This window comes from Boleophthalmus pectinirostris, unplaced genomic scaffold (genome assembly GCF_026225935.1).
Source record: "Boleophthalmus pectinirostris isolate CB_2022bp ecotype Guang Dong unplaced genomic scaffold, ASM2622593v1 HiC_scaffold_17, whole genome shotgun sequence".
Taxonomy (NCBI): domain Eukaryota; kingdom Metazoa; phylum Chordata; class Actinopteri; order Gobiiformes; family Gobiidae; genus Boleophthalmus; species Boleophthalmus pectinirostris.
The window spans coordinates 7,463,021-7,489,994 of record NW_026571115.1 but is presented as its reverse complement, the minus strand read 5'-3'; the positions used below and the strand labels follow the sequence as shown (position 1 = coordinate 7,489,994).

The window sequence follows — 26,974 nt, the reverse complement described above, 5'->3', positions numbered from 1 at the left end:
CAGTCACTAAACCAGATCTAACCCAGGACTAAACCAGGTCTAACCCCGGACTAAAACATTTCTAACCCAATTCTAACCCAGGACTAAAACAGGTCTAACCCAAGACTAAACCAGGTCATTATCAGGACTAAACCAGGTCTAACCCAACACTAAACCAAGACTAAATCAGTCTTAAGTCTTAACACAAGGGCTATGTTAAATTCAACTTGTATTACACCAAAACAGGACTGAAACTAAGTGTTGATGTAGTCAGAGAATAGTCAGTAGAGTACAAACCTGTATCTTGGGTGTTGATTGACACTTGGAAAGAAATTATTTGAAGAATGAGCAGTTAAATATTTTGACGTCTGGGAGAACTGTATTTTATTTCGCCCATCCCTGAGGCAGTTTGTGATTTAATCCCACTTAGTGTTTATTTTGATGTGGTGTGAATGTGCAAGTGTGAACACAGCCTTAACCCAGGCCATTCGTATTCTATTTTTTTTTTACAGTTAATTAAACATTTTCTGTTTCGTTTTTCCTGATAATCACCCTGCACATCACTAAAAGCAGTTAGTTTATGTTATTTTATTTTATTTTATTCAGTTGAGGAATTTAAACTGTGGACAGCAGGAAGACATCTCACAGCAGCTGCATTTCAGATCAAACCTGGATCACACAGAGCAGAGAGGGGAGGGCGGCTTATGGAGGGGGGCATGTGGTTTCTAAATTAAAGATATGATAGTAAAGGTGCACTATGTAACTTTTCTGATGAAGTGTCTACCAGGTGCCAACTGCTTGCCTCCATGGAGATTTGGTTATTGCTTATGATGCGCCTTGAATTCCTGTTACATTTTGAGGACTGTTTTCCATTAAAAAAAGTTTTTAAAGTTTTAAATTGCTAAATCGCTATGGCAACTTTCTTAATTACTCATTATTCTGAAAACAAATGGGTGTTGTTAGAATAAATATCCTGAAACACATGTTTTCTTACTGCAGAGTTTCTTACTGTGACTTACGAGTCACAGATCTGACCTGTAAATTGACCTGGTGGTGCCACCTGCTTTTCTCCATGAAGATAGAACAATTTAATGCCACACAATGGAACATTTCAGGCAAGGCAATAATACCTCCATCTCCTTTGCTACCCTACTTTCCAGAGGCAAAACAGGCAGTACGAAATTAGGAGAAATGTTACATAATGTACCTTTAAAGATTGAAACAGACAAGTATTGAATATCCTTATGTAAAGTTGTAAAGCATTTTGCATATTTTTATCTAATATCTTTTTTGTTTGCCCACGGACACAATCTTTTTTTAAATATAGTTATATATTTTGACAATTTGTCAAATACAATGTTCCTAATACTACCACTATCCACTATTCTCCTCCTACAATACAATACTTAGAAGTGTATTGTGTAACTTTTCTGGTGAGGGGTCCATAAAATGTTTTACTTAATGGAGACGTTATTGCTTTGCCTGGAATATTTCATAGTATGACATTAAACTTTTTTATCTCCATGGAGACCAAACCAGACCAAGTTACAGGTCAAATCTGTGGAGAGGCTTTGTAATTTTGAGCTGTAAAACCACCTGTAATTGGATAATGCAAAGTAGAGCTGTTTAATGTCATACTGTGGAACATTCCAAGCAGAGCAGTGACATATCCATAGAAACAAGCAGGTGACAGACCAGCTCTATCACACGTCAATTCATGATTTCTTCCTTTTCTTTTGTTCCTGTAGAGTCCAGGATGTCGACAGAACCCACAGAAACCAGCCCTGAAGATGCAAACCACCGCAGCTTCTGGATGGTAAGACGATATGTATACATTTTCAAACAGTCCTATATTCTGTCTAAATGTGTAAATAAATATACAGCATTGTTTTGACTGGCTCAGAATAACCACTGTCTGTACTATAGCGTTTAAAGCAGCCCCACCACACCCACTGTTTGGCCTGATAATTGTCCCAAATCCTCTTTTTACAAGAACTGTCACCAAAAACTAACCACTTTAACCGCAGCAGTAAAAAAAAAGCACTGGTATTTCCCATTTAAAACCTATGTGCTAGAGACATATACGTCAGTTCAATTTAAAGTCATTTAAAGTGGTCTACTTTACTGCTGAGTTGTGTTGGAAATGTACAGAGCAAAGATGATTTCTGTGCAAAAATGTTGTGCATATGACTCGGTGTACTGTGTGTAGGTTGTTCCTATAATTGGAACATAGAGCTGTGGGAACAGAAGTATGCTCTAAAAAGTATCTTGTGTTGAGTCGTATAGTTAGTAGATTGTCCATTGCTACTATAGATTTTCATGATGTTTGGAATCAACAAAACCGTGATTGTATTTTTGTGTATTACTTCTATAATCATCCACAGATTTTTCACTCTATATTTATGACATGTCTTTGAACCCACTGACCCCAGTGCTGACCTTAAACCTAAGAATCACTTTAGACAAGGCAGTACTTCTTCTCACAATGAACCTACTGTATTTCTACATGGCTGAATCAAATGACTTTTCTAAAGGCCCTGTAAGATTTTTCCTTATACTAGAGCAAAATGCGGCATGGTGGCTGACAAAGTTCTGTGTTACATTACCAAGTCATCTGGGTCTTTTTGTGTGGAGTTTGCATTGTCTCCCTGTGTCTGGGTGGGCTTCTTCTGGGCACTCTGGTTCCTCGATGAGGTGCCCCAGATACATGGAAGAATGGGTCAAAAGCAGAAGACATTTAATTATTTATATAAAATGTGTCTTGCCTCAGTACAGACATTGTCTAAGCATAAGCGGAGTACATCCACTGCAACCTGTCTGCATTTAATTAGAAAGCATTTCATTTGTCAATAATCAGGAAGTATGTAGGAAGCATGCTAGTTGTTAGCTTTATCGTCACAGCGAAACTGCTCTCTGGTCTCTGAAAGTTGTGAAAAACACTTATAAACTCATTGTGGTGAATAATTAGGGTGTTTTTAATGCATAAGGTAAAAGAGCATTAACTTCGAACCACTGCAAACTATTCGGACCAAATGAAATATTTTTTAACAGTTTTTTAAGAAGTCAGAATTATATAATGCGTCTTTAATATTATGAATTCAAATGAAATCTAAACCAATGTATAGTATTTTTTCCTTTGAACTGGGTTTCTTGTTAAATCACATAATTTGGTCGACACGTCACCATAATTTGTTCTTTTCCTCTTTACCTGTTGTATTATTGCTCCATAGCTTCACAAAGGGGTAAAAGACTATAGCTGTGTCTTGGCTCTTGCTGTGTCTTAGCTGAAAAGTGTGTGAGTTTGCAGAACATGGAGGTGCAGAGTGGAGCTGAGCAGCAGGAGGTCAAACTCATAAAACACTCACATTTTACCAGAAGCCACGTCGTCTCACGTTTTAACAAAGTTTTTTACCCTTTGAACAAGCCAGGTGTCTAATGTTAATGCTAATGCTGATACAACACACGCCGCACCCACAAAACTGGAACACACTGGGAACAGATTTTCTCTGTTCTCCTGTTTCTTAGTGTTAGATTTAACATTATGTCAGATGTCCCACTCAAACCTATTTAACAGTTATTAGAGTTTCAGTGCAATATGTAACTTTTCCGGACAGGAATGTTCCACAAGTATGGCATAAACATAGACGTATATATAAATCATAGAACTGTAACAAAATCTGGAAGATGAATTCAAGATGGTGTCATATTGTTTTCAGTGGCCTGTGCTCAATGGTGCATGGGCCCAAAAAAATTTTCTCTTCCACATTTACTTCCTCAATAGGGGCTAGCGCCTCCCACCCGTGTGACGTCTGTATCATGCTCGGCGTGGAGCGTTTGGAACAATCTAGCACGGCTCAGAGCATAGCTAAGATAACTTTTACAAAGTTAACTTTTAGGCGCTTTGAAGATTTAAATTTTTTTAAAGTTTATGTTGTGAAAATATAAAACAATCCCTGCAAAATTCGACCTTTGTGAAATTTGTGGATGCCCTGTCAGCCGAACACGGGCAGTTTGAATTCCCAGAAAATGCATTGTACTTCTGTGGGAGAATTCTGTCTGGGCCCAAGCTCCAGGAGCTGCAGTACCTGGAGCGACCACTAGTCGGTCTCGAGCCAGGACTGAGGGGGGATGTCTTATCCAGCTTTTATTATAGCTCCATGAGATAAATGGACATAGCTAATGCGTTGGCTGGCGCATTCCAAATAGGAAGTTCATATGCAGGCTCTTCCAGCTCCTACTGACTCTGGCTCCCATTGACTTTCACTGGAATATTGTGGCTCCTCTCTCTGTAACTGCTGCTGTGAGCCTCGTCATTTTGGTCTTAAAGTGTTTGTATTAACCTGCTCTACAGGTGTCCGTCCAAAAATTCCTATTCATAATATAGAGCCTGGCTCCAAATTTGCTCCGTTAGTGTCGTGAGCTTCTTTTGAGTGGCGCTGAACGCTGTGGGTGAGGTCACACTCGCTTAGTTCACTTCTTTATACAGTCTATGGACATAGTACAGCCTTAAAGGAACTGTATGTAAGATTTAGATTTTAAATTTCATAGACTTGACCTCTCCATGCCCCCATAACAAGGTTCAAATCAAATAGCTTTTGCTGTTAACCTACTATTAACATGATGTCCCATTCATTTATGTAATTTGGTGTTTTGGTCCCAAGACAATTATCCAATCAGAAAACAGAAAGAGCCTCGCATGAGTCTCTCATTTGCGTTGCCAGGTTCAATACTGAAATCCAGCTGGTTTAAACCTAAAATGGCTCTCTCTGTTCTGAACGGTCACTACCTAAACCCCAGCACATGCAGCCAGTCATGAATCAGTGCGTGAATTAGGAACTGGATTCTGGAGGTTCTGAGCTTTCACAAGAGGTCTGACCATAAACTGAGAATGAGAAACACTATCTGCAGGTTCAGGCACTGGCAATACACGTGCAGTTCATACCTTTTTTTTTTTTTTAATAAACATACAATACACACTCTTACACAGCATTGAAAGTCATGGATACACTGAGAGAAAAGCAGTCATCTTATCTGATCAGTTTCCTTTATTGTTCTTTTAAATGTGATTTTGCTGTTTGAATCTTTTAGCGTGCAATGCTAATCTTCTCAAACACTGGTGTCTGTTCATATCTGGACTGTGGATGATTTGACCCAGATTTTCGTAGCTTTAAGCTGCTCAGACAATCAGGGCTCTGTCTGATTTTTCCATTCTGTGACTCTTCCCTCTGTGCTCTGTTTATAAGTGGCCATTTTGTTTTCCAAGGCTACAAATAACACAAAAAAAACCTGCAAGGATTTACTTTGGACAAACCTAAGACTTAAATGTGCACCTTTTTGGCAGAGGACCCCAGTAGTGTAGCATAGCATCAGACTCTTTTGTATTCACTTAAAAATGACTTTTTGCCATGAAAAATCATTGATAAAACATGTTAACATTTATAACATTTAAACATTTATATGGTGACTGATGTTTCCTGTCCTCACAAACATATCTGGAGTTCTGTTTTGTTTTGCACACGTGTTTAACACACAAACCCTGCATATTTACGCTCAGTTCTTCTCTCAAACGGAAAACACTCTTTTCCACCTTTTGATGTCATGTGGTAACACAGGAAGTGCTCCATTGTGTTTTTAAACTCCAAACATATTCACTAGAATCATCTTGATCATTTCAGCCCTGGAACTGCCAATCTTTACTGAACTAAAGATAAAATGTAGCTGTTAACTTGAAAACTACCACTGCATGACATCACAAGGTGGAACAGAGAATGTTGTGATTTGAAGATGTAGACTTATAGGAGTGTAACGATAAGTCTCACGATACGATATCTTCACAGTATGAACCTCACAGTACAATATTTTTTGCGATATTGTGGGAAAGCTCACGATTAGGGATGTAACAATATCCAAATCTCTCTGTACGATATTTTCATGATATTTATCTCACGGTACGATATTTATTGCGATATTTTGTGATATGCTGCTTTTCCTCTTAAAATGCCTTGACAAGACTTGATCCAAAGAACTAAGACTTAAAAGTGATTAGAACTGTTATTTCTTCTTGTAGTCTGCACGGAAATGGAGCAAAGGATCATGGTCTATGTAGTTCCCTCTGTCTTTTTTTTTATTGCTGCACCATAACTCTTAATCTTGTAATTCAATATATTGTGATGGTCCACGATATATTATTGTTAGACTTTTGAAGATACAATATCACAATATTTCGGTTTCAAGATCATAACAGAGAGAGGAGTCAGTAATATCAGTCCTTTAAACAAAATTACTCATACCACCAGTGTTACAACCCCTTTCATATGCCCTGTTGTTCGCTTGTTAAGAATCCACCCTTTTTTGCTCCTTCCCTCTCTCTCATCCTCCTCTTCTCTTCTTCTCTCTGTAATTTGGGCAGCGTCCCGTAGGTTTTGGCCTTGTTTCCAGGCAGTTTCCTCTCTGTGTCATCTGCCCTCCACACATGGAGAGAGACAGTCTGTCATTAGTCCCACACAGGGCACTGCTCTGATTCACACAGCTCCAATTAACAGCACTGACCCGGGCTCCAAAGAAAACCCCCAAAACATGATGATGCTGGCTATTCATCTAAAGGAATTTCACACAAAGAGAATGAGAGATACTGTGTAGAGACCAGTGTTTCTCATACTCACACATGTTTGTCAATGGATCTCTGGTTCGAGAAGTAAACTTTCCATTAATTTCCCCATAGACGTTTCAAAAAAGAAAAATATTAAGAGTTCAAAAACATTGTGGACACTAACCAGCTACATCCTAACTAATAACTTAATATAACTAATAGGGGTGTAACGATATCTAAGTCTCACAATACGATATTGTCACAGTATGAACCTCACGGCACGATATTTTTTTCGATATGGTGGGGAGGCTCATGATTAGAGATGTAACAATATCCAAATCTGTTTGAACAATATTTTCACGATATACATCTCATGGTACAATACATATTGTAATATTTTGTGGAAGCAAACAAAACTGTGAATATGCTTCTCTTTCCTCTTAAAATGCCTTGAGAAGACTTAATCCAAAGAACTAAAATTTAAAAGTGTTAGAACTGTTATTTCTTCATGTAGTGTACACTGAAATGGAGCAAAGGATCATGGTCTATGTAGTTCCCTCTGTCTTTTTTTTAGCTACTGCTGCACCATAACTATTCATTTTAAGCAAAGAGACTTGTAATTTGATTTATTGTGATGGTCCACGATATTATTGTGAGAACTTACGATATCATGATATTTCAGTTATTGTTACATCCCTAGTAACTATTAATTCAGTGAGCTCTTGGGTTTAGACAATAATTTAACATTGAAAATACCAGGTTCAACATTGTGAATTTACTTTTTATATATTTATTTCATGCCAAAGTACAATGTAATCAATAGGGAAATCTGTCTCTTGCCCCACTTTTGGCAGTATGGTGTCATCACATTGTAGAATCTGAAACTCACCAATGGATTTCTGGTTCTAGATGTAAATTTTCCTTTCATTTTTCCCATAGACTTTTTGAAAAATTCTAATATTACAAGTTCAAAGGCATAGAGGAGGCTAACCATCTAACTGCTAATAATTAAAAGCACATTTAAAACGCAAGATTAGGCCAAATGCTTTAATAACTTAGCAGTTTATAAAGTTTCAGACACATGTTTTAAATAGAATTATAGGACATTAGTCACTACATAGCTGGTTAGCCTTGAGCCAGACTTCAAATTTTAATAAACTTTTAATATACTTTTTTTTGGGGGAAAGTCAATGAGAAAAAATAATGAAAAATGTACTTCCAGAACCAGAAGTTGAGCTCCATGCCCGGTCTCGTCACATCCCCGAAGCTAAGCAGGGCTGTTTCTGGTTATTACTTGGATGGGAGGTCACCGGGAATTCCAAGTGCTACAGTGGGGCAGCAGTTGTTCTAGTGGAGATTGTTGTTGTGTCCTTAGGCTAAACACTTCACCCACTTTATCTAGTATGAATGTGGTGCGTGTGTAAGTGTTGATGTTGCCAGCCTTGTTACAGTGAGACTAAATCTAAACCAGGGACTAAATCAAGACTAAAAGGACTAAATCAGGGACTTAATCATTAAGAAACAAAGATTAAACCAGGATCAAGACTAAACCAGGACTAAATCTAAAAGATTAAACCAAGACTAAATCAAGACTAAACCTAAAAGATAAATAAACTAAACCAGGACTTAAACCAGGACTAAATCTAAACCAGACTCAAATCTAAACCAGACTAAACCAAGATTAAATCAAGGGACTAAATGACTAAACCAGGACTAGATCAAGACAAGATTAAACCAGACTAAATCAAGACTAAATCAAGACTAAAACAAAGACTAAACCAGGACTAAATCAAGACTAAATCAAGGGCTAAAAAAGTCAGGACTAAACACCAAGACTAAACCAAAGACTAAACCAAGACTAAACCTAGGATTAAATCAAGAATAAACCAAGACTAAATCAAGGGCTAAATCAGGAAGAAACAAAGATTAAATCAGACTAAACCAGGGACTAAATCAAGACTAAACCAGGACTAAACTAAACCAAGACTAAAAGACTAACCAAGACTAAATCAGGGCTAAATCTTGACTAAACCAGGACTAAACCATGACTAAACTCGGACTAAGCTGTGGCCGCAACTAGTGGCGATTGAGCTCCATCTGGTGGTATGTAGATCCCTCTCCAAAAGCAACACAGTGACAAAACCAAACCTCTGTAAGATGTTTGCATTTAATCACAAAACATTTTATCAATCAAAATCAAGGAACATAGAAAATAATACTATAACTTTTGGGATGAGAGCGTGTTGACTGTGCTGTTCTTTATAGTTTGAAAAAAGCTGCTTTAAAGCCATGCACGCTCCTGAAATCTGCTTGTAAAATGTTTGTGGTTTTTTGTACTTCTGTTCTGTGAGTTGTGTCCTTTGCCTGTGCAACTTGACCAGTGTTGTAGACTACACACAACTGCAGGTATCTTTTTATTTTGTTGTCAGTTTTTTTTCTCTAGAGGAATTTTGAGAAGCTCGTTTCAAAACACAGCGGGGGGGGCATGGCTTTTGTATTCTTTTCTAAACCTCCTGTCACAATATTTCAACCCCATTACCCCCCAAGTCTCTGTCTCACTCTTTCTCTCTCTGTCTCTTTTCTTTTTTTCTCAAACTTCTTCCCTATCTGCTTTTTCTCTCTCTCCCATCCCTCTCTCCCTCCTCTAACTTTCTCTCCCTCCTCTCTACCTGCCTTTTCCTCTCCCTCTCTTTCTGTCTCTCCCTCATTTCTCTCTCACCCCCCCCCCTTTTTCTCTCACTCCTCTTTCTCTCTCTCCCTACCCTCTCTCTCTTTCTGTCTCGCCCTCTCTCCCTCTTTCTCTCTTCCATCTCTCTCTCTCTTTCTCTCCCTCCTCTCGCTCTTTCTCTCTCCCTCTCTCTCCCCATCTCTCTCTCTCCCTCCTCTCTTGCTCTTTCTCTCTCTCTCTCTCTCCCACATCTCTCTCTCTCTCTCCCTCCTCTATCTCTCTCCCTCTCCTCCCTCTCTTCTCTCTGTTTTGCCTTATACAGTGGTGTACCTGATGTGAATAGCGTCTCTCTGCTCCATGTTGGATTCTCTGAGTCTGAGCCCTGGATCTGAGCTGCTGCCTTTGGCCGAGACACAGGATTCCTCAGCTGCTTCTGCTTAAGTCATAGAGAAAACCAAACTAGAACTAAACCAGGACTTAACCAGGTCTAAACCAGGATTAAACTGGACTCAACTAGGACCAAAGCAGGACTAAAACAGGAATGTTAAATCAGGACTACAGCAAGTTTAAACCACGACTAAACCACGACTAAACCGAGACTAAACCAGATCTAAACTAGTACTAAACCAGGACTACACCAGGGCACAACAGGACTAAACCAGATCTAAACTAGTACTAAACCAGGACTACACCAGGGCACAACAGGACTAAACCAGATCTAAACTAGTACTAAACCAGGACTACACCAGGGCACAACAGGACTAAACCAAGAAGACCACATGACTAAACCAGGGCTCTGTAAGGACTAACCCAGAACTAAATCAGGACTAAACATGGACTCAAATAGTTAAAAAGTCAGTACTAAAAGCTACGGACAACCTAACCAGGACTAAACCAGGACTGAACCAGGACTGAACCGGGACTAAACCAGGACTAAAACAGCATTAAACCAAAAACTAAACTAATAGTAAAGAAGAACCTATGCGCCTATAACACTTTCCATGCATCTACCTTATTATTTTAGTTTGTTAAAAAATACTTTTGCAGATGTCAAGAATAAAGAATAGAACAGAATAAAGAGCTACACGGAACTTTAATGTCAGCTATAAAATGCAAGGGACCAGAGGAGTTTCTTGTTTTGTTTTCTTGGAGCAAAAATAATGCCCAAATAAAGCATAAATACGTGACTATTCCAAACACTGCAGCGCCTCCTATTCTGTGCCATATTTAGATGTGTGTTTACGAGCAACATGAAATACAAAATACATCCCGCCCAGACCCACAGCTGTATTTCCCATTCATATTTACAAGGGCTCAGTTTATGACAAAAACTGTGATTTTAATAGCTCCAAAAACAAAAGACACTTCGCCTGACATGCCCCCAACAAACCCAGAAAGTATAATCCCTGCTGCTGGCTATGAATACTTCTCTTGTGTCCTTCAGCCCCACCTCGCTGTTGTATAAATCTGTGTCTGATTGGTTACAGTTGGGGAAGCTTTAATACACTATTTTTAACAGCACACATCAGTTTACCTGTCGTAGATCCAACAAAGTCAGTTCTTTCTGGTCAGACTGTGCTAAAACAAAGGTCAGATTTAAGTCTAACAGAGCCTCAAACATAGCAGAATCTCTAATTAGAATCACACATCCAGGGAGTCAATACTATCAATACTTGGCCTGGATCAAATCAGGACTGAACCAAGATTAAACACTGACAAAACCAGGATACACTTTAAATTAGAGCTTCAGTGTCTGTATATTTTTTTTTCCCATGTATTTGAACAAAATTTGTTTTACTCCAGTGCAGATATACGCAGCTCTTTAGGTCAAAATAGGTTTGCTGTGTACTATCTGCATCTAATTATAAAGTGTGTTATTGTCTGACACTCAAAAGGTGTGTGGTTAAGTGTGAAAAGTGCTTACAAACTCATCATGGTGAATAATTGGGATACTCAGAATGCATAAGGTAAGTGAGGGATAACTTTGGACCACTAGTTCTGTTTTTTATGTTAATCAAGACTAAACTAAGATTTAACCATGACTAAACCAGGTCTGAACCAAGACTAAACCAGTACTACATGTTTTCTACCACCTAAAGTCAATAGGTAAAACTGTACTGTCCCTAATACAAGTTAAAAAAGTATTAGAATGAACCTCCAGCTGCACACACTACAATGGAATTTATTGTATTATTTGATAAGACACAGTGAGTTTAGATCCGTTTGTCACAGTCTCTGAAAACCTTTGTGTGAGAAATCTGTCTTTTATTATAAATTTTATGGACAGAATATGGATAACTTCTGTGTTAAACTAAAAGTAAAAATAGATAAAAGAAACAGGAACTTGAGCTGGATGTGTCTTGGATGTGTGACAGATTTCATGGACACCATATTAAACGAGTGAGCAAATGGTCGGTCTGAGCTGATAAACCTCCTGCTGCTGGTCTTCTGTATTTAAGATGTGAAGTTTAGGTCACAGTCTGTATTTGGACACTGTGTTTTTTTATTTTATGCACATGGAAGTGGGTTTATTCTGCTGGGATTCTTACTTGAATAACTATACTTAAACTTCAAATTTTAAGGCCCTTATTACATTATTTTCTGATCTATGTTATGATGTTTCCTCATCACAAACCAGTGGAGTCCATATTGACGCTAAAATAGGCTGAAGGACGTCTGTCGGAGTCGCCATGTTTGTTTTGGTTTGTTTTGGTGCTTCGCCTTTGGCTTCCACACATATATCAGTGCTGCTCTGTGATTGGTCCACCCACCCAAGTACCCTTACATGAGTCTCTTAAGATGGATTGTAGTGAGTTTGTGAAGTAACAAATATTGCAAGAATTCATCTGAAGTTAGTGATTAATACGAGCATTCCTTTGGTGAGAGTGACTAATACTAGCTAGCTTGATTGTGTCTGTAATATTTTTTGAGACTGACTTGTTTATTTCCAGCTAAATCAGTTGTTTATGGTCAGATTGTGAAAAAGAAAAACTCTTCAAACAGAGCAGTGCCTCCGGTTAGCTTCACACTGCCAGAGAATGTTGATGACATCAGCTGCAAAGTATCCAGGACCTCCAGTTTATTGCTTAGTCCTCACCCAGTCACTCCCATAATGTCAGCGTACTTTGTTACTGTTTCTAGTTTATCCTTTAAATGTTAAAAGTGTCTCTTGTTCTGCCTTAAATGGTCAAATAGACTTAAGTATAAAATCTTCTTTTCCTTCGGTGTTTATTATAATCTGTAGTAAATGTAAACGGTGGGTCTGATGCTGACAGGAATAGCCTCTGGAGAAATAGTGTTATTAAAATAGCAGCGGATGAAGTCATGTGACGTCTGGGCTTCAGTTTCAAAGCGGAGTTCAAATGGGTTTACGGTCTTCACAGCAAATGCACTCAAGAGTCAATCATTTATACCTGTTTTAGACATGAAAAAACTCACACATGTCTAGTCTAGTCTAGACATTAATGAGTTACTGTTACTAAAAGTAGCTTAAAATGTATTCCATGTCCATTAGACCTGACTAAAGAGGGGGCTTATGCAAAATCAGCTTTCTGCCATGTTATAATGTTGTTTTAGATGTCATCCATGCATGTTTGAGTAATTTAGCGATCTCTCCTAGGCCTTATTCAAACCCTCCTTGCCATTAGCTGTGAGATTCTGTGCAAAGCTCCACCCACAAACTACGTCACCCATGTACCCACGCGACAATTCAACAGATATATACAAAACCATGATACAAATAGCAACTAATTGGGGAAAGAAATCCTAGCTTTTACTCTAAGAAACAAGTATCAATATTTCTTTCGATATCTCTTTGTTTTTCCTGCAGCCCGGGAACTATCAGCGCACGGTGCGGCGGACGGAGGACTCGTTTCAGGCGTGCACCGACATGGTGAACTGTTTCCAGGAGCGAGCGCGTGTGGAGAGACAGTACGCCCAGGCCCTCAGCGAGTGGACCCAGAAGTGGAAGCCTGTAGTCGACTCCAGTCAGTATAACACAAACAAAACAAGCATTTTTACAGTGTGATTTTGAGACAGGTGCCCAGCAAATACACATGAATACATATTTTTGATCAATCAATACAGGAACGAGATGATAAACTGTGCCGTACCTGGAGAACTAAAGGGGAGAGTGAGGGGGAAGAAGGGCGGGGTTTGTAGGACTAAAGGGGAGAGTGAGGGGGTAGAGGGGCAGGGTCTGTAGGACTAAAGGGGAGAGTGAGGGGGTAGAGGAGCGGGGTCTGGGGGTATAAGGAACACTGTGATGGTCTAACAGGTATCCACACTTCAAACTTCGCTCCTGCAGCCAGGAGTTTTCAGGTACAGCTGGCTGTGATCAAGGCAGTGTTTTGTGATGTCACATAGTACTTGAAACTACAGTAGCCACTGGAACAAGGACTTTTTAGTTTTTGGCCAGAAAGCTGCAAAGCTTTAGTTTGGACTTTAATGGCCCAAATGGCCAATTATTTCTATGCGCAGAATGCTTCAGTATGTGATGCTGTTTTAATATTTATTATGCTTAAAAATTTGCATTGCAAAAACATTAGGACTGAGACATAAACATCTCTCTCTAAACACAGACCTATTCTCCTCTGAAATATTCATTTTATTTGTGTACTTTTTAACATGTTATCAGCCACATCCATCTGCAGCTCCCTGTTCACAGCATCATCTTTGAATATTTATTCATTTAGCACAACTCAGCAAATACCTCAGAGATAAAACTGGACAGGAAGAAGTAGTGACGCTAACAGTGTGGTTGCCGAGCTCTAGTGTGCACAGAGCCTATTCAAACATCATATACACAGTTTACTGGTGAAATAAAGTTGGTCTTTATTTCCACTGTTATTATGACTTACCGTATTTTCCAGACTATAAGTCACTCCAGAGTATAAGTCGCACCAGCCAAAAAATGCATAATGAAGAAGAAGAAAACATATATAAGTCACACTTTTTGTGGGAAATGTATTTTATAAAATCAGAGACCAGGAACTGATATTTCATCTTGAAAGGCAAGTTATAGTAATAACAATAGAACAGAGAACAACAGGCTGAATAAGCGCTAATATGTTAATGTAACATATTAACAGTAATTAAGATAACTATAACATAAACAACATAACAAGTTTACCAAACTCTCCATCTCACTCCAAATAACTGAATCCACTGAAGTCTTCATCCTTGGTGTCACTTCTACGCATCCTCCGGAGGTAAACTCAGCATCAGTTCCAGTTAGAATTATTCCAGCCTTTCTAAATCCCGACAGGATGGTTTTGGTCACACTGAAGTTCAGGCTTTGTCGATCCATCCAGTGACTTCTAGGAAAGTTGCATGTTGCACCCTGCCGGTTGCCATGAAGCTGTGTTCTCCATCCCCGCTTTCCGCCAGTCCCTCACAAGTTTCTCGCTCACTCCAAACTTTCTTTCTGCTGCTCGATTACTGTTTTCGGCTGAATATTTCACTACTTGCAGCAAGACCGCGGCTCTTTCTGCAGGAGACATGTGTGAAGTGACAGTGGTACAGGAGTAACAGGAGCAGCAGATACTGACACACAAGCCTAGAGTGTCTCGCGGCTGTCAGTGTGAAAATTTGAAAATATAAGTCGCACCGGGGTATAAGTCGCAGGACCACCCAAACCATGAAAAAAGTGTGACTCATAGTCTGAATAATATGGTATTTACTAAACAAATTACAGGTGTTACCATGTAGTTACCATACCCCCCCTGTTCAGGTCCTCTGTACGGCTCTCTGATGAAGGCATGGCAGTGTTTCATGACGTCTGCAGACCGTTTGGCCTCTCTCCACGCCTCCATGTGCCGCGCTCTGGTGTCTGAGGACGGGGACCGCGTGCGCACCTGGCAAAAGGACAACTTCCACAAGAAAGTGTTCGGGGGATTCAAAGAGACGCAGGATATCGAGACCGGCTTCGCACGCGCTCAGAAGCCATGGGCCAAAAAACTCAAAAAGGTCTGTGTGCATATGACAGATTTTCATGTTTTTTTTTTATTTATGATTTGGGTTGGTGGGATAGTGCCTGTGGTGAACAGAACAAATTGGGGAAGAAAAGTGCAAATATACAGAACGTTGAGTGAATGCTGAGTACAATAATGGCAGTTTTTGGCAGTTTAAACTTTCATTCAACAAAACAAAGGTGCTGTCATTTATTTTTATTAGTTTAATCATAACTATTGTGTAATTTAGACAGGTTTTGAGCCTTGTTGACAGGATGGTTATGTCACACCGCCTGTCTGTGTTGAGATGAGTTACATTTAAATTATTCATGGTTTTTGTACCACACCTTCAGATACAATTTCATTTTTCATCATTTTCATCATTTACGCTTCTGCTGCTTTCCTTTCATTTACAGGAACTTGAGATTATAAATTAGTTCGTATGTCCAGACAACTACTCTTACATTCAATCTGTCTTGAGTAGCAGTTCCCCAAATATTTTTTACTCTTAGTTGGATTAATATAGAGTGATTTTGTGAACTATAGGTACTATCTCAGGAGTGTCAAGGCTACTTTCTTTATCTTATGAAACTTTTGGACATCAAACTTTGGGCATCAGATGTTAAATGATGAATGATAAAACCTTTAATGTGTCTTAATGTGCTTCTACAGACCTCACTGCTTTGTGTAATGACATGTCCATAATATTGATGGCTATTTTATGTTTAATTAACTGTCTCACCAAACAGAATCATCAGAGCACTGTGTGTTGTAGGCTACTGATTTTAAAGCTACCATCTCTACATTTATTTTAAATGTTTTTGTCAAACCTGTTCCTGCCTCCCCTCACCTGGCCCCTCCCCTCACCTGTGCTCACTGGTCTTTTTCTATCAGACCAAAGCTGGCGCACTATCACACTGTAGAAAAGTAGACAGCATCTAGTGGTGAAATGTGAGAATACAACAGGAGTGGGTCGGCCAGTCTAATTACAGATGGTAGCTTTAAAGATGAACTGTGTAAGGTTTCTGGTAGGGGGTCCGCCACAAACTTGTTTCCATAGAGATATTACTGCTTTGAATGAAATGCTTCACAGTATGGAATTAAACTCATCCATGCATTAATTTAATTACTGGTGTTTTACTGCACAAAAATACTACGAAAAACATGCATTCCAACTGTGAGTGAGTTCACCTCTCCACAGTTCTGACCTGTAACTTGGCCTGGAGGAATTGCGGGCTTATTGAAATGGATATAGATGACTTTCATGCCATACTGTCAGACAAAGCAATCACATTTCCATGAAGACAAGCTGGTGGCAGACCCTCCACCAGAAAGTCACACAATGCATATTTAAGGTCTGAGTTTAAATGCAACAGAATATAGGAGTTTTTTTGATCGTAGTCACATTTTGTGTCCTAATTACCTATTACTGGTCTTTGTTTTATAGAGTACAAATCAGTTTAAAGGTCCTATATTACAAAAAATTGTACTCTTGTGAGCTTTAAACCTGTTATAATGTTGTTACCTCCTCAAAAACATACCTGGATTTATGTTTTGTTTCATTCACACATGTTTGAGCATTTATTATTAGTCTGTCTACATCTCCAAAGCTCAAAATGTTCCACCTTGTGATGTCATGAAATGGAGGTTCACAGGTTAACAGCTACCTTTGACCTTTAGTTCAGTACAAATGGGCAATTCCAGGACTGAAATCATCCAGATGGAACAGCATGTTTTCTGTTTGAGAGAAGAACTGAGGCTAAATATGCAGGGTTTGTGTGTAAAACATGTGTGAATGAAACAAAACACAACTCCAGGTCTGTTTGTGATCAGGAAACACCATCATAACATGATCAGAAAATAGCATAATATGGGCCGTTTAAAGGCGTGGCAGGCTAACCAGCTTACCATGGGAAAACCGATATCTGTGACAAATTTTAATGCTAAAAACATATTTCATACTAATGTTTGTCTAAACATGTCTCTAGCGTCACTGTTTATAAAGTTTTGTTTTATAAATTAAGTTGTGTCCAATGTTCATTAGTTAGTTGTCGTTGATTAGCCCGGAGCAAGATTTCAAAACCGTAACATAATTATTTTGGAAAGTCTATGGGAAAAACAAATGGGAATGTTATTTTCCGAGAAGTGGGCAGGACTGTCGAGCTTTTGTCAGCATTAAATTAGTTATTAAGAAAGTTATAAAAGTTTAGATTATTTCTTAAAGGGCCCATATTGTGCGCTTTTGCGAGCTGTTATAATGTTTCCTCATCAAAAACAGAACTGGAGTTGTGTTTTGTTTCATTCACACATGTTTAACACACAAACCCTGCAGATTTAGCCTCAGTCCTTCTCTTAAACTGAAAACACTCTGTTCCACCTTGTGATGTCATGCAGCAGTATAGGAAGTGCTCTGCTGTGTTTTTAAACCTCATATACTTTCACTAGAATCATTTGGATAATTTCAGCTCTAGAATTGCTAATCTCTACTGAACAAGAGGTAAAAGTTAGCTTCGTGACATCACAAGGTGGAACAGAGCATTTTGAGCTTTGGAGATGTAGACAGATTAATAAAGGATTTCTCAAACACGTGTGAATGAAACAAAACACAACTCCAGGTCTGTTTTTGAGGAGGTACCAACATTATAACATGACTTAACAGGGGTCAATTTTGTGTAAAGAGACCTAGAAGTCCCACTGAACGTAATGGGACTCTGTTTTGTTGACAGTTGGACAAAGCCAGACAGGCGTTCCATAAGGCGAGCAGGAGAGAGTTCCTGATCCGAGAGAGAGAGGCCCACGCTCAGGGAAACCCCGACGTCAACATCGACAAACAGAAGAAGCTCCAGGAGGATCTGCAGCTCGCCTCACAGGAAGTGGACAAGGTGAGGACTGTGATGTAGGGGGGGTATTCTACATGTATGTCCACTGGTGGAAGGTTTTAAGATTGTCTGAAAACTCAAGAAAAATACAAAGTGGATTTAAAAAACACATTTCAGGAGCCTGTGATCAATATGAGTGTTCATGGTCCTGTTTAGGAGTTTGATGATGTTATTTTAAAGGGACAAATTAGTCTTTTTGGTCAAATGATGTTAAATTAATGCTCATATTAAAGTCGAACAAGTCTCAGACAGAGCTGTGCTTACAGTTAGCATTACAGCTCCTGCAAAGTATAGCACAGTTTAAGCTGAGCAGGAGGACAGATCAGAATTCTACAGTGGAATTCGCTGTCAGATTGCAGATTTGTTGTCTGTACGGTCAGTATTTTTTGTAGTAACTGTACCGGACTTATCCATGTGAAACAAAAGTAGCGCAAAGTTTAATGGAAAAACCCTTAAACCGTAAACCTGCTTCATCAAGTATAAATAGTCCAAGATGAATGGATAGCTGCTGTTGCATTAAAGAGAAAAATGGTGAGGTTTGATTTGCCAGTCTGGAGGAAAACTTAAAAAATCAATGTGTTGTGTTTGACATAAAGTTTATGATGTGAGAAAAATGTTTTGTTTTCTATTATCAGATATTACAACTGAGATTGATGCCAAAAACATGTCAAATTTGTTTAGAAGTTTCAGTGTTTATTATGCTTGTCATTGTGGTCTTAAAGGTGTAATCTTTTTCTATGGAGATGTTATTGCTTTGCATCTAATGTTCCACACTATGGCATTACTTTTATTGCTCAAAAATACCTAAAACTATGCATTCTTACTGTGAGTCAGCACCTGCTCTATGCATTGAATTCATAGTCATTTTGTTTGTGTTAGGTGCGCTCCTCGTTATGAGAAGGTTCTGGAGGAAGTGAACCGCTACGCCCCGAGATACATGGAGGAGATGGAGTCTGTGTTTGACCAATCACAGGACGAGGAGCGGAAGAGGATAATGTTCCTGAAGCAAGCTTTACTGTCCATCCACAACCACCTGGACGTCACTACCAATGAGAGGTGAGTGTGACCCTCCTGGGCTACTGTAGAGCAATTACAATGAAACATAAGGAGGGCAATGAGAAAACACAATATCAACACACTAGTGAAACCGAACGGAAAGCTCAGGTAATTACTCGTCCACACAAAAGATAAAATAAAACCGGAGCATGCCTGTAATAAAACATACATCAGGGAAAAAGGGAGGGCGTTCAGTACACAAAAAAAGGAGCATAGGACGGAATGTGAGAAAGACACAACAACAAAACACAAAGCAGAATAGAAACAACTCAAATCGGCCATTTCTGACCACTGTAAAAGAGAGAACTGACGGAGCAAGCATCACTGGGACAGAGAACAACAAACATTGTCGCTGAATTAAAGAGGCAAATAAAATACGGAAACATGCTCACGGGACTATAAACCAGGATGAGGGGGCTTTTTTACTCTCACACACCTGGGATACTGTCCTGAGGAATTCGGGCTGCAGATGGCGCTGGAGTCCTGCCTCCACCGGTTGGAAGACGGCGCCAAAACCTGTATAAATCAACTAACCGGGCACGTCACAGCAACATCACGTGACCACTCTGAGGAAGACTGTATGAAAACAAACCCGTGGTCTGAAAAAAGAACCTAATAACATAACATAAATATTAGGAATATCTGTGAACATTTACAGAAAGTTGATTTACGGTTGAGATTGTGTTTTACTAGTTTCAATACATTTTGAAACATTTTTTGTATATTCTGTAAATCAGTGCTAAGATATCTTTGAAATATCTTCAAAATGTATTGTAAGAGACAAATAAAATCAAATAAAATAGGAAAACTACAAAAGAATTCATCAACCACCCAAATCAAGATTATTTAAGTTCATGTCAATTTATAAATCATTCTGGTTCAGGCTTCCGACTTGTTGATGTTTTGATAAATAGCCTACTTAAAGATGCACTATGTAACCTTTATTGTGGGGGTTTCTGCCACTTGTGTGTGTATGGAGATGTTGTTTCATTAACTGGAATGTTCCACAGTATGGCAATAAACTTCTACCTTGCATTTACTCAATTAGATGTGTTGTTAAAGCAAGAAAATCCCTTTAAAACCTTTAAAACTTGTCCTGGTGGTGTGACTTGCTTGTTTCCATGGAGATAGATAACTTTAATGTCATACTGTGTAGTATTTCGGGCAAAGCAATAACGTTACATCTCCATGAAGTCGAGCAGCTGTCCGAAAACCAGAAAAAACTACAAAACACATTACGCCTTTAAAAAAAACGTCCACACTGGTATTATAATGGGACAGAAATGAGATCTTCCCCTGATTTGCCTGGTGTTTCATGACCTCATTAAAATGCCCTTTGGAGAGACTGAATGGCCCAATTAAGCACAATTTCACACTCCCCATAAAACAGAAGTGTCCACATTTTTACATCCACATTAGCCTCAGTGCTGTACATCTGTTTAAATGCCAGAGCTGCATATGTTTGAACCACAGACGCGTAAAGACTGGGGCACAGATTCTACTCACAAGTGTCTGTGCACACAGTTTCCATATTCACTGTTCTGGTTTTATGACAGGAGGGTGCAATTATCTGACTTCTGGATATATGTATTTCTCTGACAGATATTTTAGTGTATGTAATGAAACTGAATATAATGTAATGTTTGTTTTTTTTATTATTAATGCATTTTTAATTTCAGGAGACACCCAGTAAGGAGTGGGATATTTTTAGACATACTATTTTTGTTTTTACTATTTTTATTTTTATTTACAAGAGATACCCAGTACAAATAATTGTGGGATATTTTGTCAAGATTTTTAGACATACTATTTTTATTTTTATACTTTTTTTATGTTTATTTACAGGGGACACTCAGGAGAAATAATTGTGGAATATTTAATCAAAATTTTTAGACATGCTATTTTTATGTTTATTATTTTATTTTAGTTTTTTTATTTACAGGAGACACCCAGTAGAAATAATTGTGGGATATATTGTCAAGATTTCTAGACATACTCTTTTTATTATTTTTATTTTTATTTTTATTTACAGGTGCCACTCAGCGGAAGAAATTGTGGGATTTTTTTGTCAAGATTTTTAGACATACTATTTTTATTTTAATTATTATTATTTATTTTATTTACAGGAGACATGCAGTAGAAATGATTGGGAGTGGGAGTTTTAGACATGTCTGTTGATCTTTTTTTAAAGTATTTTTTATTATGTTAAAGATATCATATATAGTTAAAAATATATGTACTGTAGTTTTTGTGCTGAACCTTTTGGAACCAGGAACTATAGCACAAACTACAGTGTCAACATCTTTTATACAGTCAAGCCTGGTTAGTACTGTTGTTGTGTCCTTAGGCTAGACACTTCACCCTCCTTGCACATAGTATGAATATGATCATATAAAACTCTTGGTGTCTTGAAAGGTGCTCTATAAATTAATTGCATTATTATTATGAGTACAACAGAGAATGCATAATGTACCTTAAATATTTTCACAAAAATAAAGGACATTGTGTGATATAAAAGTATTTAAAATGTCCCTTGTGTTTCAGTGTGAGGTCCGTGTACAGTGAGCTCCACAACACTCTGATGTCCATAGACGAACAGGACGATCTGCGCTGGTGGAAGAACACGCACGGCCCCGGGATGCCCACAGACTGGCCCCATTTTCAGGTACTGCTCTGTACCTGAGGGTAAATACGTGGAGATTTATACAGTATACTCTCAATGTAACATGTTGTTTTAGGAATACAACCCAGAGAAGAAGTCCAAGCCTAAAAAAGGGAAGAAGGAAGTGAAAGAAGTGAAGGAGGTGAAGGAGATTAAGCAGGTGGACACAGGAACCATAGAGAAAAGGTGACACTAAATATACTATCTTGTCCAACATTTATACATCAACTCAAGAATACAGTGAATACAATGCAAAGTTCAAACCATGTATCAGTTTTAAGTAATTATGAGCTGAACATTTGACGATGTGTCCACAGTGTGATGATCGGAGGAGTGAAGGTGAGAGCTCTCTACGACTATGTGGGACAGGAGACCGATGAGCTCTCATTCAAAGCAGGTAACACGACACGCATTATACTGCACTTTTGGTTTAGTAAACATATTAAAGCGTATGTAAGAGCATTTGTCCACTGGTCTGAAGGTTGGCAGTTCGAATCCCTCTCTCAGCATGAACATCAGTGGCAGTGGTCAGATCCACTATATATCCCATATATATCCCATGTATCCTTGGGGAAGACACTTAACCCACCTCGCCCAGTGTCTGCATACACTGGTGTGTGTGTCTTCCTTGTTGTAAAGCTCTTGGAGTGCCTTGAAGGTGGAAAAGTGCTATATAAAAATGTGGCCATATCCATCTGTAACTGCATGTAGCCTGCTCTGAATTTACTATAATCACAATTTAACCTGGGTTGCCAATACATAAACCTGCAGGTAGAGGACTATGGAAGATAATTTGTTCCATCAGATTTTGAATTGTAAATGCCACTATGAAAAAATATGTTTGAATTATTTTTGTTCTGAATTTTAGTTACCATATTTTTCGGACTATAAGGCGCCCTTAAAATCCTTAAATTTTCTTAAAAATCATCAGTGCATCTTATAATCCAGTGCGCCTTATGTATTAATTCTGGTTTTGCTTACTGACCTTGAACCAATTTTATGTGGTACACGGCGCTCAAAAATCTGTCGAAATGTTTTAATACGACTTTGGTAAGCTACAAACCTGCACCACTTAATGGCTTGTAAGAGCATTACAGCTGCCACAGAATTAGTCCTGACAGAAGCTGACCGCATCAGCGCACAAGGAGTGAGCTGTTTTTTCAGAGCTTATATGCAAATTAGCCATGTGGTTTTAAGTTTTGTTTCTGTAATACATAAACAAATGTGCGCAAAGCTGCATAAACACATTATTACTCAATGCATATTTGAGTCCTCCTCATAGGAAATAAAAATCCAAACTTTAACCACCCACATTCACATTCATAATACACATAGACCAAGACAGGGAGACAATGCCGGGGGAGTTACGCCACAATCTGCCAATGGATCGTGGACGTCTGGGCGCCTTATGTATGAAAATAGACAAGAGAAATCAACATTATCGATATTGCGCCTTATAATCTCGTGCGCATTATAGTCCAAAAAATATGGTATAATTTTTCAGTATGTTTCAAATTGAAAATAAAAATGTCACCTTTTTAAATATTCAGCATATATTATTTTCAAGCCTTCAGATTCAAACAGTCAAAACTCAGAGTGTAAATTTTGATCATGTGTGAGTGAGGAGGACAGAGGCTGTTTCCTATTTGGCCGTTCTCATCTGTGGCCAGGGTTTAAACTTAAGAAATCAAAAGAGATGAGGTTTTACTGAGGCTAATTCTGACCAATCAGACTGGTTCACTGCACCATTTCCTGCTTGTTGCTCGATAGATCAGATCACTTTGGATCAGTTGCTTCTGCCTTGGCATCTTTGATTTGAAAATTTTTCACTGTGAATTTTACACTCTGAATTTTCACTGTTAATTTCGAAGGCTTGAAAATATTTGTAATGAATGTTTAAAAGGCCTTTTTTTTGTATACTGAATTGTAAACACTTGAAAATCTACAAATAATTCAAACATGTTTTTTCAGAGTTAAATAATTCAAAGAGAGAAATTCAAAATCAGATGGAACAAATTATCTTACATAGAGGACACACAGATTTTTGGTATGTGGACAGGCCTCAAATGAAAGCTCAGAATGTCCAGCTCTAGAGGCTGCACTAGCACTGACTTATGACTGGCTGCAGGAGCTGGGGTTTAGGTAGTGACCATTCAGATCAGAGAGAGACATTTTAAGTTTAAACCAACTAGATTTTAGGATTGAAACTGGCAACATAAATGAACATGTTTACTTTATATCTGAGGACTCAGTTAGGTAATGTTTATGGAAGTTACAATCTAAATCTTATATACAGTTCCCTTAAACGTACACAGTTTCATTTCCTTTCTAGTAAAACGGGACATATTAGATGTTTCACCATATATAAAGTTATGTTTGAACCCATTTTGGCTTTTGCTTTAAAATGTAACAGTAACGTTCAGGTTCCTTGTTTGTGCAGGTGAGGAGTTCTTGAAGATCGAGGACGAGGATGATCAGGGCTGGTGTCGAGGGATGAAGGACGGGAGCTGGGAGGGGCTCTATCCTGCAAACTACGTGGAGGTGGTTTAATTTCAGATTATAATGTACCACTTTAAATATTTGCGATCAGGCATAGCGTTATGACTACAGACCGGGAGAACTATGAAAATGTATTTCTTTATCATCTGGGTTAGACCTGGTTCAGTCCTGGTTTAGATTTAGTTTAGTTCTGGTTTAGTCCTGGGTTAGCACAGCTCTTTGTGTTGTTCATGTTTTTTAAAGGTCAGAATGTGTCAAAGGTGCTTTAGACCTGGTTTAGTTCATTTTAAACCAGGTCCTGGTTTAGTCCTGGTTCAGACCTGGGTTAGACATAGGTTTAGTTAGTCCTGGTTTAGTCATTATGCTGTGCCTGATCACAATATTGTACTTTATTTAAAATGTGGAGTTCACAAACCAAAGCTGCCATATTAGCGAGCTCCAAACATGTGAAAATCTGCAGGCTGATGTTTCTTGAAGGACTTTAAACATTGATGCTTTTTTATGCATAAACCACTTGTATTGAAGCCATATAAATATTTAGCTTTAATGCTGGACTTTACGGTACACATTTGGTGCTGGAATGTCATATAGGAACTTTTAATTACATGTTTTTTTGTTTAGTTTTTTCTCTCTCTCTGTTTTTTTTTTTTTTTTTTTTTTTTACTCTTGGCACCTCAAGGAATTGAACTGCTTAAGAGACTGTGAGGAGAATGCCGCTAGTAGCAGAAGTGTTGCCTAGACTAAAAATATACAATTGTACTAAAAAAGTTAAAGGGCCTATATTACGCTATTTTCTTAATATAATGTTGTTTCTTCATCACAAACAGACCTGGAGATGTGTTTTGTTTCATTCACACATGTTTAACACACAAACCCTGCATATTTAGGCTGAGTTCTTCCATCAAACTGAAAACACTCTGTTCCACCTTGTGATGTTATGTGGCAATACAGGAAGTGCTCCACTCTATATTTAATAAATGTAAAAGGTGGCTGTTAACTTGAAAACTACCACAACATGACATAAGAAGGTGGAACAGAGCATTATGAGCTCTCGAGAGATCAGACGAGGGTCAAACAAAGGGTTACTAAAATGTATGAATAAAACAAAATACAACTCCAGGTATGTTTCACGACTTAAAGTTCACAAGAGTCAATTTTGTGTAATATAGGACCTTTAATTTTTTTGTAAATATACATATACATATATAATATATATATATATATATAAATTTAACTTGACCTTAGGCCCCAAAATCTTTATTCAAAATGTAATATTGAGATATAAAATGCAAATTATCAACACTTTATTATAAAAATGTTATCAGATCACTGTACAGACATTATGAAATCTTAAAATCACTATAAATAATTGATATCTTCTTCTTATCTGTTTACTTATCTTTTACAAAGTGTCTTCACAAATAAATAGCCACTTTGACCTTGTCGTAGTCTTTTCATAACTATTTTCAGTTCATTTTAATATGTTCACTCATCTATGACATGTTTTCAAAAATCTCGTGTTTTTGAAATAAACTTGTATTGCAATAAGTGGTCAGAGTTTTGTTGGGTGAATTTCCAGGTTTAAAACAAGACTGACGCTTTAATGCAACAGTGGTGCAGTCATTAAGTGTTTGCCTTCCAACCAGAGGGTATCCAGTTCAAGTCTGATCCAACGTGCACACTGACCTTGACTATTGCTTTCACTACTATTACTACTACTACCAATTCTGCAACAGCAACTACTACTACTATTACTACCAGAAAAGCAACAGAAACTACTAGTTCTACAACCACTACTACAACTATTACTAGTACTTTGAATTACTTTGTAAACAAATTGTGCTTGTACAAATAAATTTGACTTGCCTTGCCTTACTACTACTAGTACTACAACTACAACAACTATTACTACTACTACTACTACTACTACCAAATGACCATTAGGAACTACTATTTCTACCACTACTTTTATTATGACTTCTTCTACTACTACTACTACAAGCACTTTGAATTACTTTGTATATAAATTGCGCTATACAAAATTTGACTATTACTACAATTATTCCTACTACTAGTAACACTACTATACCAATACTACCACTACTACTACTACTACAACTATTACCAAATGAGCAATAGGAACTACTACTTCTACCACTACATTTACTAATACTTTTATTACTACTACTACTGTTACTACTATTTCCACTACCACTATTACCAACAATACTAACACCACTACTGCTACTACTACTACTACTACTACTACTACTACTACTATCAAGTGAGCAAAAGGAACTACTATTTCTACTACGACTACGACTACTACTACTACTATGACGAGTACTATTATTACTACTAATACTAATTCTGCAACAGCATCCACTACTACTACCACTATACAAATTAGGACTAAACAATAAACTTCAAATTGAACTGCAACTACAAAACATGCCTGTACACCAACAGCTGCTTCTGTATATTTTTGATGTTTATAATCTTTGTATAGTCCAGGATTTCTCCCTCTTCAGTTGCATCTCAGTGGTACAGTCCCATTATTCAACAGCTGAGTGCAGAAGTCCCTGTTCAACTCCGGTGAGACATAGATTTGAGTTGAGCTGAAGCGAATGGTGAATCACAGTTTGTTATGTCCTACAGCTGTCCATGTCAGAGTGGACCTGTCGCACAGCA

General features: G+C 38.1%; 1 protein-coding gene across 1 annotated transcript in view; it reads left to right on the top strand.

The window, feature by feature from the left end:
• The window catches only part of si:ch211-51c14.1 (protein kinase C and casein kinase substrate in neurons protein 3), a 33,759-nt gene extending 7,928 nt beyond the window's left edge, over nucleotides 1–25,831 (top strand). The window contains exons 2-11 of the mRNA XM_055152760.1: nucleotides 979–1,094; nucleotides 1,728–1,795; nucleotides 13,066–13,222; nucleotides 14,968–15,203; nucleotides 17,914–18,083; nucleotides 18,946–19,122; nucleotides 21,667–21,787; nucleotides 21,861–21,970; nucleotides 22,102–22,181; nucleotides 24,225–25,831. Of these exons, the coding sequence (XP_055008735.1) occupies nucleotides 979–1,094; nucleotides 1,728–1,795; nucleotides 13,066–13,222; nucleotides 14,968–15,203; nucleotides 17,914–18,083; nucleotides 18,946–19,122; nucleotides 21,667–21,787; nucleotides 21,861–21,970; nucleotides 22,102–22,181; nucleotides 24,225–24,334 (1,345 nt within the window). The 3' untranslated portion in view covers nucleotides 24,335–25,831. The remainder of the gene's footprint in view (nucleotides 1–978; nucleotides 1,095–1,727; nucleotides 1,796–13,065; nucleotides 13,223–14,967; nucleotides 15,204–17,913; nucleotides 18,084–18,945; nucleotides 19,123–21,666; nucleotides 21,788–21,860; nucleotides 21,971–22,101; nucleotides 22,182–24,224) is intronic.
• The last annotated feature ends 1,143 nt before the right edge of the window (nucleotides 25,832–26,974 follow it).